This window comes from Leishmania braziliensis, chromosome 32, assembly GCF_000002845.2.
Source record: "Leishmania braziliensis MHOM/BR/75/M2904 complete genome, chromosome 32".
In the NCBI taxonomy this organism is placed as follows: Eukaryota; Euglenozoa; class Kinetoplastea; order Trypanosomatida; family Trypanosomatidae; genus Leishmania; species Leishmania braziliensis.
Genome location: NC_009324.2, coordinates 3657 through 15796, shown reverse-complemented (window position 1 = coordinate 15796; position 12140 = coordinate 3657). Strand labels below are relative to the sequence as shown.

Sequence of the window (12140 nt, the reverse complement as noted above, 5' to 3'; positions counted from 1 at the left end):
TTTCTTCCACAGACACTCGACCTAAGAATACCAACAAGCCAACTACGCAGCACTGTTTCGAAGTGGGCAGAACATCTATGTAGGAGGTGCGTGCCAGGTGTTTCAAATGATCCCCGTGACAACGAAAGCCAGAGACGCTCACGTGCGCTGGCTGTCACTGCATGGTCTCTGAAACGCTTCCGGCCACATTGGAGAGCCTTAGCCTTTCGCTCCGACTCTGCGAGCCTCCGATTGGGTTGGATGGCATTTTTGTTGTCTATTCGCCTTTCCTCCTTGCTTTCGTCATGTACTCCTGACTTGCTGTTTGCTCCTCCTTTGGTACTCGTGCATTTGGCGCCGCACCCCTGTGCTTTGAGCTGCGCTGCGTTTTACACGCCCTCTCCACATCCGCCGTCGCCGTGGTTAGGACGACGCTCTACCGTCCGCTTACCTCTGAATAAGAATCGAACGCGCACACACTGAAGACACCCATTTCGTAGCAAAGTAGTGAACGGCTTTACCTGAATTCACTCGGTGCCATGTTGGCTGAGGAGGAAATTGCCCCCGTGCGGCCGCCGGCCAAGAAGGCCCCGTGGCAGAGCATGCCCGGTGCCCCAACGCGGCCCGACTTTGCCCAGTACGGACCGAAGCTCGCGGCGCTGGCGGAGCAACGTCGCGGCCTAATCGAGCAAATAAAGACGTTGCAGCGCTCTGTTCAAGAGGATGCGGTGACTCAGTCGCGCAATGCGGAGCGAAATGCATTTATGGAGGAGTTGAGTGGGATTGATGCCATTCGCAAGGTTCAGCGCGACCGCCGTGCGGCGCAAGATGCTGAAATTGCGAAGCTACGCAAGCGCCGCGCTGAGATCTCCGACGAGCTGCGTGCTGTTCAGGCAGAGGTCGGCGGCTTCACCACCGTTCATGAGATCGACCAGGCGATTGACTATATGATGCGCAAGATGGAGAGCAGCGGCGGAGGCCTTGGCGCTGAGAGGCGCAACCAGCAGCGTCTCCATAAGCTGGAGGACGCCAAGACGCATCTGCAACGACTCCAGCCATTGACGGAGGCGATCAAGCAAATGACAGAGCAGGAGGTAATACTTCAGCAGGAGTACCACGCCATTTGCGAGCAGATCGGGATATTGAACAAGGAGTACGAGGAAAAGCTGCAACAGAAGCGGGCAATGGACAAGGAGGCGCAGTCTGACGGGGCAAACCGGGCCGATGTGTACAGGCAGTGCAACAAGCTCCGCACCCGAGTCTCGGAGATTATGCATGCCATGGACAGCCTGCGCGACGAGCGCGACAAGGTATCTTCTGAGTGGGATGCTTGGAACAAAGAGGCCCGCAAAAAGTACTTTGCGCAACTGGAGCAGCAGCGCGAGCAACGTCGCAAGGAGTACGAGGAGCGACGTAATGCACACAAGATCGAAGCGAAACGCGCGCGTGCCTCGCAACGTCAGAATCCGTACTCCACGGAGATCGATGCCTGCTCTACACTCATTCTGTATTTGAAGCAGAAGATGATGATGGCGCGACAGGATGCGGAAGCCCGCCAGCGACGCGAGGCGGCGGCACACTTTGATCCCAGTGTGATGGCTCCCGCAGGCTGCGTTCTGTTGAATGCAGGCAAATGGGCGAACAACGTGCCGCGCAGCAAGACGGCGAGTAAACAACAGAAGCAGCCGCAAAAACCAAAGAAGGAGGCCCCCGCACCGAGCAATGGGAATGCTCGCTTTTTGCAGCATCCCGAAGAGAAGATCAGACTTTTCCAGCTGATCAACGTCGAGCCGGAGCTGACACTGGCGACCATTGACGACAAGATCCATCATATCGAGGCACTAATGAGGAAATATGAGGCACACATCCAGACAGGTGAGCTGGTGCTCTCTAGCGGCGACGACGAAGAGGAGGAGATGGACAAGATCTCTGAGACGTCCTCCAAGCAGGCCCCAGAAGCTGCAGAGACAACAGAGGAGCCTGCAACCGAGTAGGCTACGTAGTCGCCGCCCTCCCCCCATCTCGCGTTGTAAACTGAAACGATGCGCTTTGCGTGTTCTGTCTTCAATGCAACAAACGTTTTGTGAGAGGAGACATTCCGATATCTCCAGGGAGGTATAATCTTTTTTTTTATTTGCTCTCTATGGGGAGCTGCCATCCGCGACACTCGCCATCCCTCGGGTTTAGGTCTTGGGTGAGGGTCGCCTCTTGAGATTGTCGGTGTGCCTTTTAACCTCTTGTACAGCGGTGAGTGCTCCTGAGTGATTCTATCGGTGCAGCCATCGCCCTCTCGGCGGAGATGCTGCCCCAAGTGTTTTCAACACTCTCTTGACGAGAGGAGAAATAATAAATGGAGGTGCTCTTGGCTGCATGGCGCAGTAGTCCTTGATTTCGCGCCCGTCTCTTTCACTCTCTCGTAGAGGGAGTGGGGTTTCTTATCATAGAGGCGTTTCACTCTAGCATTTGACTCGGTCCCCTCTCAAGTGAATCTGTAAAACAAGAAGTGCTCAATGCAACCTGGTATCCGGTCGGCTGGACGTCGTTTTTCAATACCTACTCTACTGGCGTCTGTGTGACGTAGTCGGTGCGCCACTACAGCTGCTCAGGCTCCCCTCTAGCGCCTGGGCTACACCTTGCTTCACGAGGATGCTTTTCCTTTCCCTCTCACCTGAACCTTTCACATCGCTGCGACATCCCCTTGCCTCTTCTCCCTCTTTCCCCACGCGCGCCGCTTCGCCTTTAGTGTCGTTGTGCAGCGCAAGGAAACCTCCCCCTTCTTCCCCCGAAAAAAAAAAAACGGACGCCGGCTAGACGAGCCATCCGTTGCTTTACGGTGCGTGGTGCCAAAGACCTCTTCACCTTTCCTGTTCACTGCGCACTCACCAGGGGACACCCGAAGAAACCAGCAGTGCAAACACGTGTACGAGCCTGTTGTCAATGTTTCGCGCTACCGTCGTACGCCATCTTGGCAGCCCACCTACCGGAACTGGCCGTGGCCGTCGAGGCTTCCTCTCAAGAAGAACTGGTTTTATCACCTCAGTCGGCGGGAAAGCATTGCGGATGAGAAGCGTCAGTTCATGGTAATTGGCGACTTTCTGATTTTATGTGTGCTTAGCTTCTCCCTGTACCGCGTGTACGTGCTGAATCGGAACAACTCCTATCAAACTCATCTTTGCCACTTGGTGAGCTTTCCACCGGCAATCATTGCGAACGAGTTTGACTTCCAGGACATGAATGCGAACCGCAGAGTGGAAAGGAAGGATTTGGATGCGTACCGTGAGGCCGTTGTGTCGTGCAAGGGCGCCGGTAGGCCCATCGAATCCATCATCTTCAACTACTAGCCTTTCTGCGATTTCACACTGAAGTAGTAACCGTTTTTTCTTTTCCTCTAGTGCATCATATGTTAGTTGTCTCTCCTCGACGAGGATCTGCGAGCGAACTTCTCCAGATAGGGCGCTAAACGCTCATAAAAAAAAAACTGCGAGAATCTGCAGAACACGCTCGTAGCCACGTATGCACCACCTCCTTGCATCGGTAGCGCCCCGTATTCGCAAAGAGCTACAGCGCCTTTGATGGAAAGAATGGAGCCACCCTCCCCACAGTTGAACCGCGGAGTACTGATGAATTTCTGGAGATGTGAGAGCGTCACAAAATGCTTCCCTCCCTTTCTTTCCACTTTGCCTCCTCCTCATGCTGCGTTCTTTCTCCGGCGCTCTTCTCTCAGGGATTTTCAACAGTCTGTAAAGTTTGCCGTCGTTCTTCGGCTCGCCCCCTGTGGTGGCTGGCGTGCTGCGCATTTGCTGGCGACGACGTCCCAGCTCTCCGCCCGTTGTGCTTACGGGGTGCTATTAGTGACTGCGCCGTTGACAGTGGCGGCCGACACTCTGAGTGAGCAGACAGTCTAGCGGCGCATGATACTGCGGAGGTACGGACGTGTGCATAAAATCTGGACATGTCAACAACATGGTCGCCTAAAGGGATGCCCTTCTTCTGCTATTCACAGCTGTCCGCCTGTGTCGACCACGATGGACTTTGGGGCAACCAGTAGGGATGATGCAAAGCGAACGACCCCCACCCTGGACGGCAATGTGTACTTGCAACGGTGCTGCCAAAGGCGGGCAGTAGAGCCGCCGTGCCGCGATAAACGGTGCGACTGCTCTCTTGACGGCCAAGTGCATTCACTGTAGGTGCGCTTCTGTTCCACACAAAAGTGGTACCCCCTCGCACTAGGCGCCCTGTGCCTACTGAGCCTCCGCATACGGATGCCACCCCTGTATGGAAACATGTCCACTGCACGCTCTCATCAGCGAAGATGTGCACACTGTTGCGGTGCGGTTCCCCAACGTTCGGTGTATGTTACACTAGAGTTGGCCCAGGCATGGCGCACCTCCTGCTACTTTTCTGCTCCACTCCGAGAGAGTTACATCCACAAGACACCACCGCACGCTGCCACAACTGCCACAGCGGTCGTTCGCATAACGCCGCGCACAAGCTTCGCATTACAGGGTATGGCTTCACTTTCTCTTCACTCCTACTCCCGCGACACCTAAGCAAGCGCTCAATTGCCTTTGTGGTTTTACACGCCGCCAATTGAATACCACCGTCCTGTGTGATAGGGTGCTCGCGAAGATATTGATTTCTTGAAGACAAATAAAGGGCGAGAAGGGAGAAAGAATTGTGGAAGGCAGATGGGTATGGAGAGAGTCTTCGCGACCCCATTGGGAAGCGGCAAGGCAGGCACGCAACCACGACCGCGGCGCCGCGTCATGATTATGCCGCCGGTCCCCTCTACCGCGCTCGGTCGCGTGAGGAGCACATCAAGTCGTCTTGGACTTCTTTTGTGTGCTTTTTCTTATGGCTTGGCACCGGTACCGGGGAAGCCTCCCCCCCCATAGCACGCGGTTAGCCATCCATAACTTGTGAGCGATGTCGTCGCACCGTCCTCCGGAGAGTCGGCCGTCAGGTTCCGGCTCCCCTCGGATGTTTCTGGTGACGATCATATCTCGCCGCCCTCCTCGCGGCGCCGCTCTTCGCATAGCGGGCACCACGTGTGCCGGAGGAACGGCACGCCAAACGGTTCAACCCGGTGAACCTCCAGCGACCCTGTCGCGTCCACCCCGAAGTGTCGCGAGTAGGCGTCCGCCGGATTCCGCGCACCCTCTACGTAGAAAAAGACTACGTCGATCCCTCTGTTGTACCAGAGGTCGTAGGTGTACTCGAAAAGTTTGTTCAAGGCATAGCCTCTGCCAATGCCGCCGAAACCGTTCAGGTGTTTCTGCGCAATGACAATCGCACGGTGGTCCGTGGCAAGCGCGATTCGCGCTCCGTTGGGCACCCTGTGGTGCTCCACCAGGTGTCGCAGCATTAGTTGTGCCGCGCGTGGTTCCGCGTGTGCCGAGTACCGCGCCTGGAAGCGGTCCGCCTGCAGGTCTGGGTCCTCGAACCGGCCTCCCGACCGGACGCGGCGACGCAGCTGGTACTGGCGCAGTTTTTCGAGGACGCGTTCCGCCTCGCCGTCGTCGCCGCCGAGTTGCCGTTCCAGGTCCTCGGTCCAGCGCTGCCGATAGGTCCACATTTCTGTGGCGCCCGCGTCGCGGAGGTGAAGTACAGCACCCCAGCCCTCCAGCGACGCGTCGGTGAAGGCCACCGCGTCATAGGTCGCCTCGTCCGTCGTTGGGTGTCTCTCGTCCGAGATTTTCCACCACGGATTCTGCACCAGTGCGCCGCCGATCTCCTGCAGCGACCGCGCCACGGAGGAGTCAATGTAAGGAACCGCGTCGTCCCAGTCGTACCCGCGGAACGTCAGCCGGTATATGCCTCGGTAGGCTCTCAGCAGCTTGAATGCCCGTGCGGGGTTCATTTGCGTGGTATGGAGCGCGAAGAAGATCAGCGAGATGAGCGAGGCCAGACTGCGTATGGTGTGGCTGGTCTTTTGGAGCGCAAGCTTCAGCTTCGCCACCGTCTTCACCGAGTTGCGGATCAGCCGCTCTCGGCCATTCCATGTGTATTCTTCACCGAGAAAAACGGTGTTGGCACTCGCCAGCTGCAGGATTTCCTCGTCCGACATCGCCTCCAGCTCGTCCCGGTTGGGTGACGTCATCAGGTTCGCCGCCTTGATGCGTGCGACGATCGTGCGCACCGCGAGCACAAACTCACGCTCCTGGCCTTCGCGTGCGGCCACGAGAATGTTGTCGATGAGCGTGGTGATGGTGACGGGCGTGTCGATGTCCACAATCGTCCACGTCACCGCCTGGCCGACGGCAACGCTCCACCGCGCACCGGTCGGGAGAGTACGAAGACGGTAGTATCGCCCGTCATGCCTGGCTCGAAAAACGAACTTGTTACGGAGTGTCGCCGCGATCGGGATAGCGTCGTAATAAGCTTCGAAGTCGATCTGTAGCATGTAACGGGCGTATCGCAGCCGCTGTCGTCTTCCGAGGCGCGTGTCGTAGTGGACGCGCGGGACGTGATGTTTGGGGATCACGCGGTTCAGCAGGGGCTCCGTGATGAGGCGTCGTCGTCCTTTCAGCTCCGGCACCGTGAAGACGTTCACGCCGTGCATGCCCTCTGGCAATTGCACCTGGGCGCCGATGTCGCTGATCGGGCACGGTTCAAACTTGCCCATCTCGACCGCCTGTTGGATTTCCGCCGCTGTGAGCACGCACTTTTTGATGGTCCTCGACGTCCGCAACCCATCGTAGAAGGAGGGATCCAGAAAGCACTGGATTCGCTGGAGAAACCGCTTCGTTGAGGCGCGTTTTGTCGGCATCGCCAGCACGGTATCCATGTCCAGTGGTGTGTTCCGTTTCAGGTGCAACGGCCACTGCTTCACGAGTGCCGGTCGCTCCGTCAGCACTTGGATGAAACCGGACATCTGGTCCACCATGGCCGCCACCTCCTGTGGTGCGATTCCGAGATTCGCGCACGATGACTCTTGCGATCGGAAACGGAACACGGAAGCCGCAGCCTCTAGAGGGTCTGGAATAGCGCTCTTCCGGCGTTGTCCCTTGCGGTCTCGGCCTCCACCGTAGGCTGCTGGCCATACCCAAGATAGCGCAGCAGCGTGGCCTGCTTCGCGTGCCCGGAGATCATCATCAGGTCCTTCAGCGGGACACCCGCTTCCGCCATGCAACGTAGCGCGCCTTTCCGGATCGAGGGCAGCTGTGCACCTCGCATCTCTGTTCGCACCTCCTGGGCGATCAGTGCCCGCAGCTCCTCCACGTGTGGTGCAAAGAGCTCCTCGGATGGTTTCTTCTGGACCAGCATCTCCTGCAGTGTCGCTGCGAGGTCCCTCGTCAGCATCGATGGGACCGGGTAAGGGCCGCGTGTTTTGGCACCCTTTCCCTTGCGGATCGTCAGCGTGACTTTCACGCGTGTGCTTGTCGGCGGTCCCGGGAACAGCGTCACGTCCTTCGCTCGGAGCGTGGAAATGTCGCACGCTCGCGCTGCGAATCCCCACATCATGGCGAGGAACAGCGCGGCACGAGGGTGACCGAGTCGGAGTCTTCCGATGATCGCTTCGACTTGGCGTCGCGAAACAAAGGGAGGCGCATCCGGCACCGACTCCTTCATGTAGCGCTGCACCGTGCCAAAAGCGCTTCGCCACTCGGGATCGTCCTGGAGGCGAATACCCCGCGTCTGCGTCGAGTAGAGCGGCAGGTCGCGCAGCGCACCCGCCACCGCGGCAAAGGCCTTCGCGGTCGTTGCCCACTTCCATTTGCGGGCCCTTGCGGTCGACAGAATCAAGTCGATGCATGCCGCCGGAAAGCGCATGAGCATCTGTTCCGAGTTCATCGACTTGATTCGCGTCAACCATCGCAAGTGGTGTGCGCGAGTGTCGGGCCGCACAAGACTCCATGCCAGCTGTGAGATGTGTGGCGGTTTCGCGGCGAAGAGGAACCAGTTTCTCGGGCAGACCTCCGCCTCTTCTTCTTGGGAAAGAGGCCTGCCCTGCATGTTTAAAGGATTGGAGCGTAGATCCTCGAGTGCACGCGTGGCCTCGGCCGAGATGTTCGCGTCGACGTCCGCGTACCCATCGCCTTTCCGGTTTCCTGGAACGCTGTACGGCCCACCGTCCTCCTCATCGTCGCCGAGTTGATTCCCGGCGCCGTCGTCTGGCCATCCTTTTCTCCTCACCAGGCGCGGTCGCGGTCCGTTTGTATGGTCCTGGTGTGCCTCTGATGCCGCACTTCGCGGAAGAGGAATGTATCGTGACGCGTGTCGCGGTGCACGCTGTCGCTTGGATGGATTGTAGTGCGTCAAGGCTGTGGGAACATACACACCCACGGTCGCCTCCGAGGCATCCTTTGTAAGGACATAATAACTCGGATAGCGCGCGCCATTCATGTCTTCCGGTGCCTCCCGGAGGCTTGCGCCAAGCAGAAATTTGTACCCTTTCACTTCCTCCGAAAGTGTCGGTACTGAAGCTCCACGGACGAGATACAATTCGTCGGTTGAGGGGTCCAAGGTCACCTCCTCGAGTTGGTGTTCCTCACGGACAATCACCTCCCCCAGATCGCTCGGTGAGGCCTCGGCAATGTGGATCGTTTTCCCGAGAAGCTTCAGCATCTCCTGGACACTGTATGGTCTCAATGGTGTCATCTTGTGCCTCACGCGCTGTTGTCCGACGGCTGTGTCACTTAAGCCGCGTGCCACACCGTCGCCCACTCGCGCCAGAGCCGTCGCGGCCCAGAGGTGATCCAGGACTGCTTCGTACACCTTTTTAGCGTATTTATTTGCTTCAGAAAAGGTGAGCTCTGTCCACTCGGAAATGCATTTTCCTTGCGGGACGTGTGGTGACGCGTTTGTCGTATTCTTTCCCTCCACGTTCTCAGTTGGAGGCGCGTGGGTGACGGACACGCATCGTTGTGACACCTCCGCTCTCGGTGATGGAAACCCGCTCGACCGTACAGAGCGTGTATTGTTTCCGTTCCTGCGAGCTGAGGTTCGCGGTGGTGTTTTTCTGACACTATTCTTCGCGGCTTTTCGCCGTGGGAGTGGAGCATCCATTGCGGATCTCTCCGGACGTTTCCGAGAGGGCGTTTTTGACGCTGCCACACGCGTCGGCGGTGCGCTTTTCTTGCGCTCAATTCGGTCCCTACTTGTCCGTACCGTCACCTCCTCTTTCTTTTGGTGAAGAGGTGGATGTGGGGCGCGTGTTGATGTTTTGTTTGCACGGTTCGAATCACGTTTCGGGTTCGTGAATTTCGTCGTGCGCCTCTCGCCTCCACCCAAGTGAAAGGTGTCTTCACAGTTCACCGTGGTTTTCTTCAACCACGGCTTGTGCTCGATTTCGTCGTAAAAGCGATCCTTTCTTGACACCGGGTGGTTCGTCAGAATTTTCCTCATTTTCTCGAGGAAATATTCACGTGGCGGGTGGTGTTTTGACGCCGCGTAAAGCAGGCGCCGCATGCACTTTGCCATATCTTGGCTATGGTCGATTTGTATGTCCAGATGATCGCCGAAAAATACGGCAGACATGTACAAACCGCAGTCGTCGCTATAGCGTTCCTGACGTGGTGAAAATCTCTTCACCAAACGCAAAGCCGGCCAGACCATATGAAAGTGCTTGCGCAGTTTATCTTCTACTATGGGAGAAGGTGCGGAGTCGAAGATGCTCAGCTGTATTTCTGCTGAGTCCCGCGTCCCTTTCTCCAAAAGCCCTGCGATCCAGTGCTTCATAATGAAGATAGGGAAATAAACGACGCCGTGACGGTGCACCTTTGCCGCGAGCTGTTGCGCGCGTTTCCAATCAAGGTGCACCATCGTGTCCGACGGAACGATCCGTTTCTTTGGAAGGTATGCGTTGTAGATTGCATCGAGTTCTATATTCGATGTCTTACCTGCACGCATGTCACCTCCCCACACTTCTTTTGCAAATGATCTTGCAACACCGCATGTAATTGTTCGGTGGTGTGTGGGTTCCTTCCTCGAAACGTCGGCGGTGGTCCCGTCGGGCTTTAGTTTTTTGACTCGGACAGAAAGTCCTCCTGCGCTTCGCCTCCGCGGTAGTTACCGTGCCGATTACCTCCGCCATTTCCCCGGTAATTGCCCCGGAATCCTACACCTCTCCCGCTGTTCTGAGAATTGCGGGGTCCCTGGGTATGATTTGAAACTCGCGGTGCCGTTTTTTGTTCCCTCATAAGATGCGTAATGGTGTCCTGCATCCTTAACTGGGACTCTTCCGTGAGGGCACCGAAGCTGCTCATATCCAGGGCGGCGACTTGCGAGCCATCTGCTCCGATGATGGGTGCGTACGGCGCGCCGCCTTCCAGGAGATCGCTGCCGTCTCTTGGCGGTGTCCGAAAAATATCTCGTGGGCGTGTTGTGCGTTTTTTCGTCGCGGGCCGCATCAACACTTAGAGTGGATTACTTCATTTATGAATAACACATTAGAGAAGAAATAAAGGGACAATAGAAAGTAATCATTCATAACAGAAACACATATTTCCGACCTGTGGCCATAATTTCCAATCGGGAAACATTATGGCACCCAGCCTGTATATTTCGCAAATCCATCACCACATCCCACCAACCACCCCCATCCCCCTTCCAGTTCTTTTGCCCAGACAAATTAACCCGGCCAACTATAAGGTCAAGTGCCATTCGATTGCCTTTGTGGTTTTACACGCCGCCAATGGAACCCTAACCCTAACCCTAACCCTAACCCTAACCTGTGTACCCTGGCACTCGCCCTCGGGAGGATTTCTTTGGTACAGTGGGAGAGGGTGTCGCAAGGATAGGAAGGCGTGGTAGAAAATGCCCGCACCCTAACCCTAACACGTGTACCCTGGCTCTTCACAGGGACGTTAGGGTAGCAAGGGTATGCAAAGCGTTGAAGGAATGTCCCGTATAGTGATCCCGTTTCGGAGAGCCACTGACAGCTCTTCAGCGTTTCGGTACAGTTGTGGAGCAAATTTCGGCGTGTCTTCGCTACACTCACGGGTCAGATGTGCCCTTCTAACACATGTTTAGTCAGGACTAAACCACATTCTTCCGACGTCGCACGTCTCTGTGGGTGAACGTTTGAATGTTTCACTTGGTATCGTGTCCAGTATTATGTGCATCACACAGTGTAGGTGCTCTCAGCGCCGGTGGTAGCAAGGAAACTGAGGGAAGATTCCCCTGGGTTCTTCGCGGAGGTGTGGGCTTCCCAGCACGTCGACTGCGGAGCAGAAAAGGGCCCAGCACCGGCCTAGAAGCCCTCCGCAGCAGCTCTTCCTCCACAGTTGCTTTAAAGGGCGCTGATCCCGCGCTGAGCCCTGCAAAGAAAAATAAAAGCTGAGAGAAGTCTGTCACCCTCCAGACCGCGTTTCCACCAGCGGGGACAGCCTTTCAAGTGCCTGCCCGCATAGCAGAGACTTCTCAGACCCGAGTAAAGGCAGTGCCGAGTCGTCGGCGGGGCGGCGCGTGGCACCTCGAGTGGTGCCGCAGTCCTTGGCGAGGCTGCGCGGCAGGCCATTCACCAAGTTTTGCTGGATTGCAATGTAAAAGAGCGCCGCATCGACGCCCCCTCTGATAAGCAGAGGCTTCTTGTGTGCGTACACAGCCGGTTAAGCCAGTGGCCTCTTCCGACTCCGCCGAAGCCGTGGTGCGTCCCCTGTGCTGCCACGATTGCAGACTGACCCGTGGCCGGTGCGATGCGCAGTGTCCGGCCTCTGGCGCTCACCAGCCCTTCTGAGAGCAGGGACTGCAGAAACAGCATCGCCGCTCGGGGCTCTGCGTGTGCCGAGTGCTTCGCTGTGAGGTACCCATGGTTTGTCAGCGGGTTCGCAGCCCGCCCTTGCGACTGGCCTCCGCCGAACCGGCTTGGCGGGCGCACTCCTGCACCTGCGCGTCACGTCCACAAAGAGGCGCTGCGGTGGACGTCGACACTTCATCCGCTTCAGCTGCAGCAGCGCGTCCTCTTGCGGCAACTGCGCCCCTGTCGCACACGGCCCGCGGAGCCTCGCACCGTTTCCATGGCGGGTTGTGATGCGCACACAGAAGTCGCCGGCAAGTTCTCCGAGCCCTCGGATATTGTCCCATCCTTCGTGCGGAGTGCCGCGCCAGCTTCAGGACGAGTGCGGCGCGCGGCTGGGTTCCCGAGAACTCCTTGTGAGGTGTCTTCGTCTCCTCGAGGCGCAGCGGGGCAGACGGGTGCGTCTTGGTTTCTCGCCCGA

The 12140-nt window shown here is 57.3% G+C and overlaps 3 protein-coding genes across 3 annotated transcripts; 2 read left to right on the top strand and 1 right to left on the bottom strand.

Annotated features, from left to right (window-relative positions):
• Window positions 1-518: 518 nt before the first annotated feature.
• On the top strand, window positions 519-1973 carry LBRM_32_0030 (conserved hypothetical protein; the record flags this gene model as incomplete). Its single annotated transcript, XM_001567313.1, has 1 exon — window positions 519-1973. One exon carries the CDS (start codon window positions 519-521, stop codon window positions 1971-1973), a length of 1455 nt encoding a protein of 484 aa, XP_001567363.1.
• A 1083-nt stretch (window positions 1974-3056) lies between these two features.
• Window positions 3057-3320, top strand: LBRM_32_0020 (conserved hypothetical protein; the record flags this gene model as incomplete). The annotated part of the gene is made up of 1 exon (XM_001562153.1): window positions 3057-3320. One exon carries the CDS (start codon window positions 3057-3059, stop codon window positions 3318-3320), a length of 264 nt encoding a protein of 87 aa, XP_001562203.1.
• Window positions 3321-4975: 1655 nt separating this feature from the next.
• On the bottom strand, window positions 4976-9831 carry LBRM_32_0010 (TATE DNA Transposon; the record flags this gene model as incomplete). The annotated part of the gene is given in 2 exon segments (XM_001562147.1): window positions 4976-6949; window positions 6952-9831. Coding segments are annotated over 2 exon segments (4854 nt in total).
• Window positions 9832-12140: the final 2309 nt, after the last annotated feature.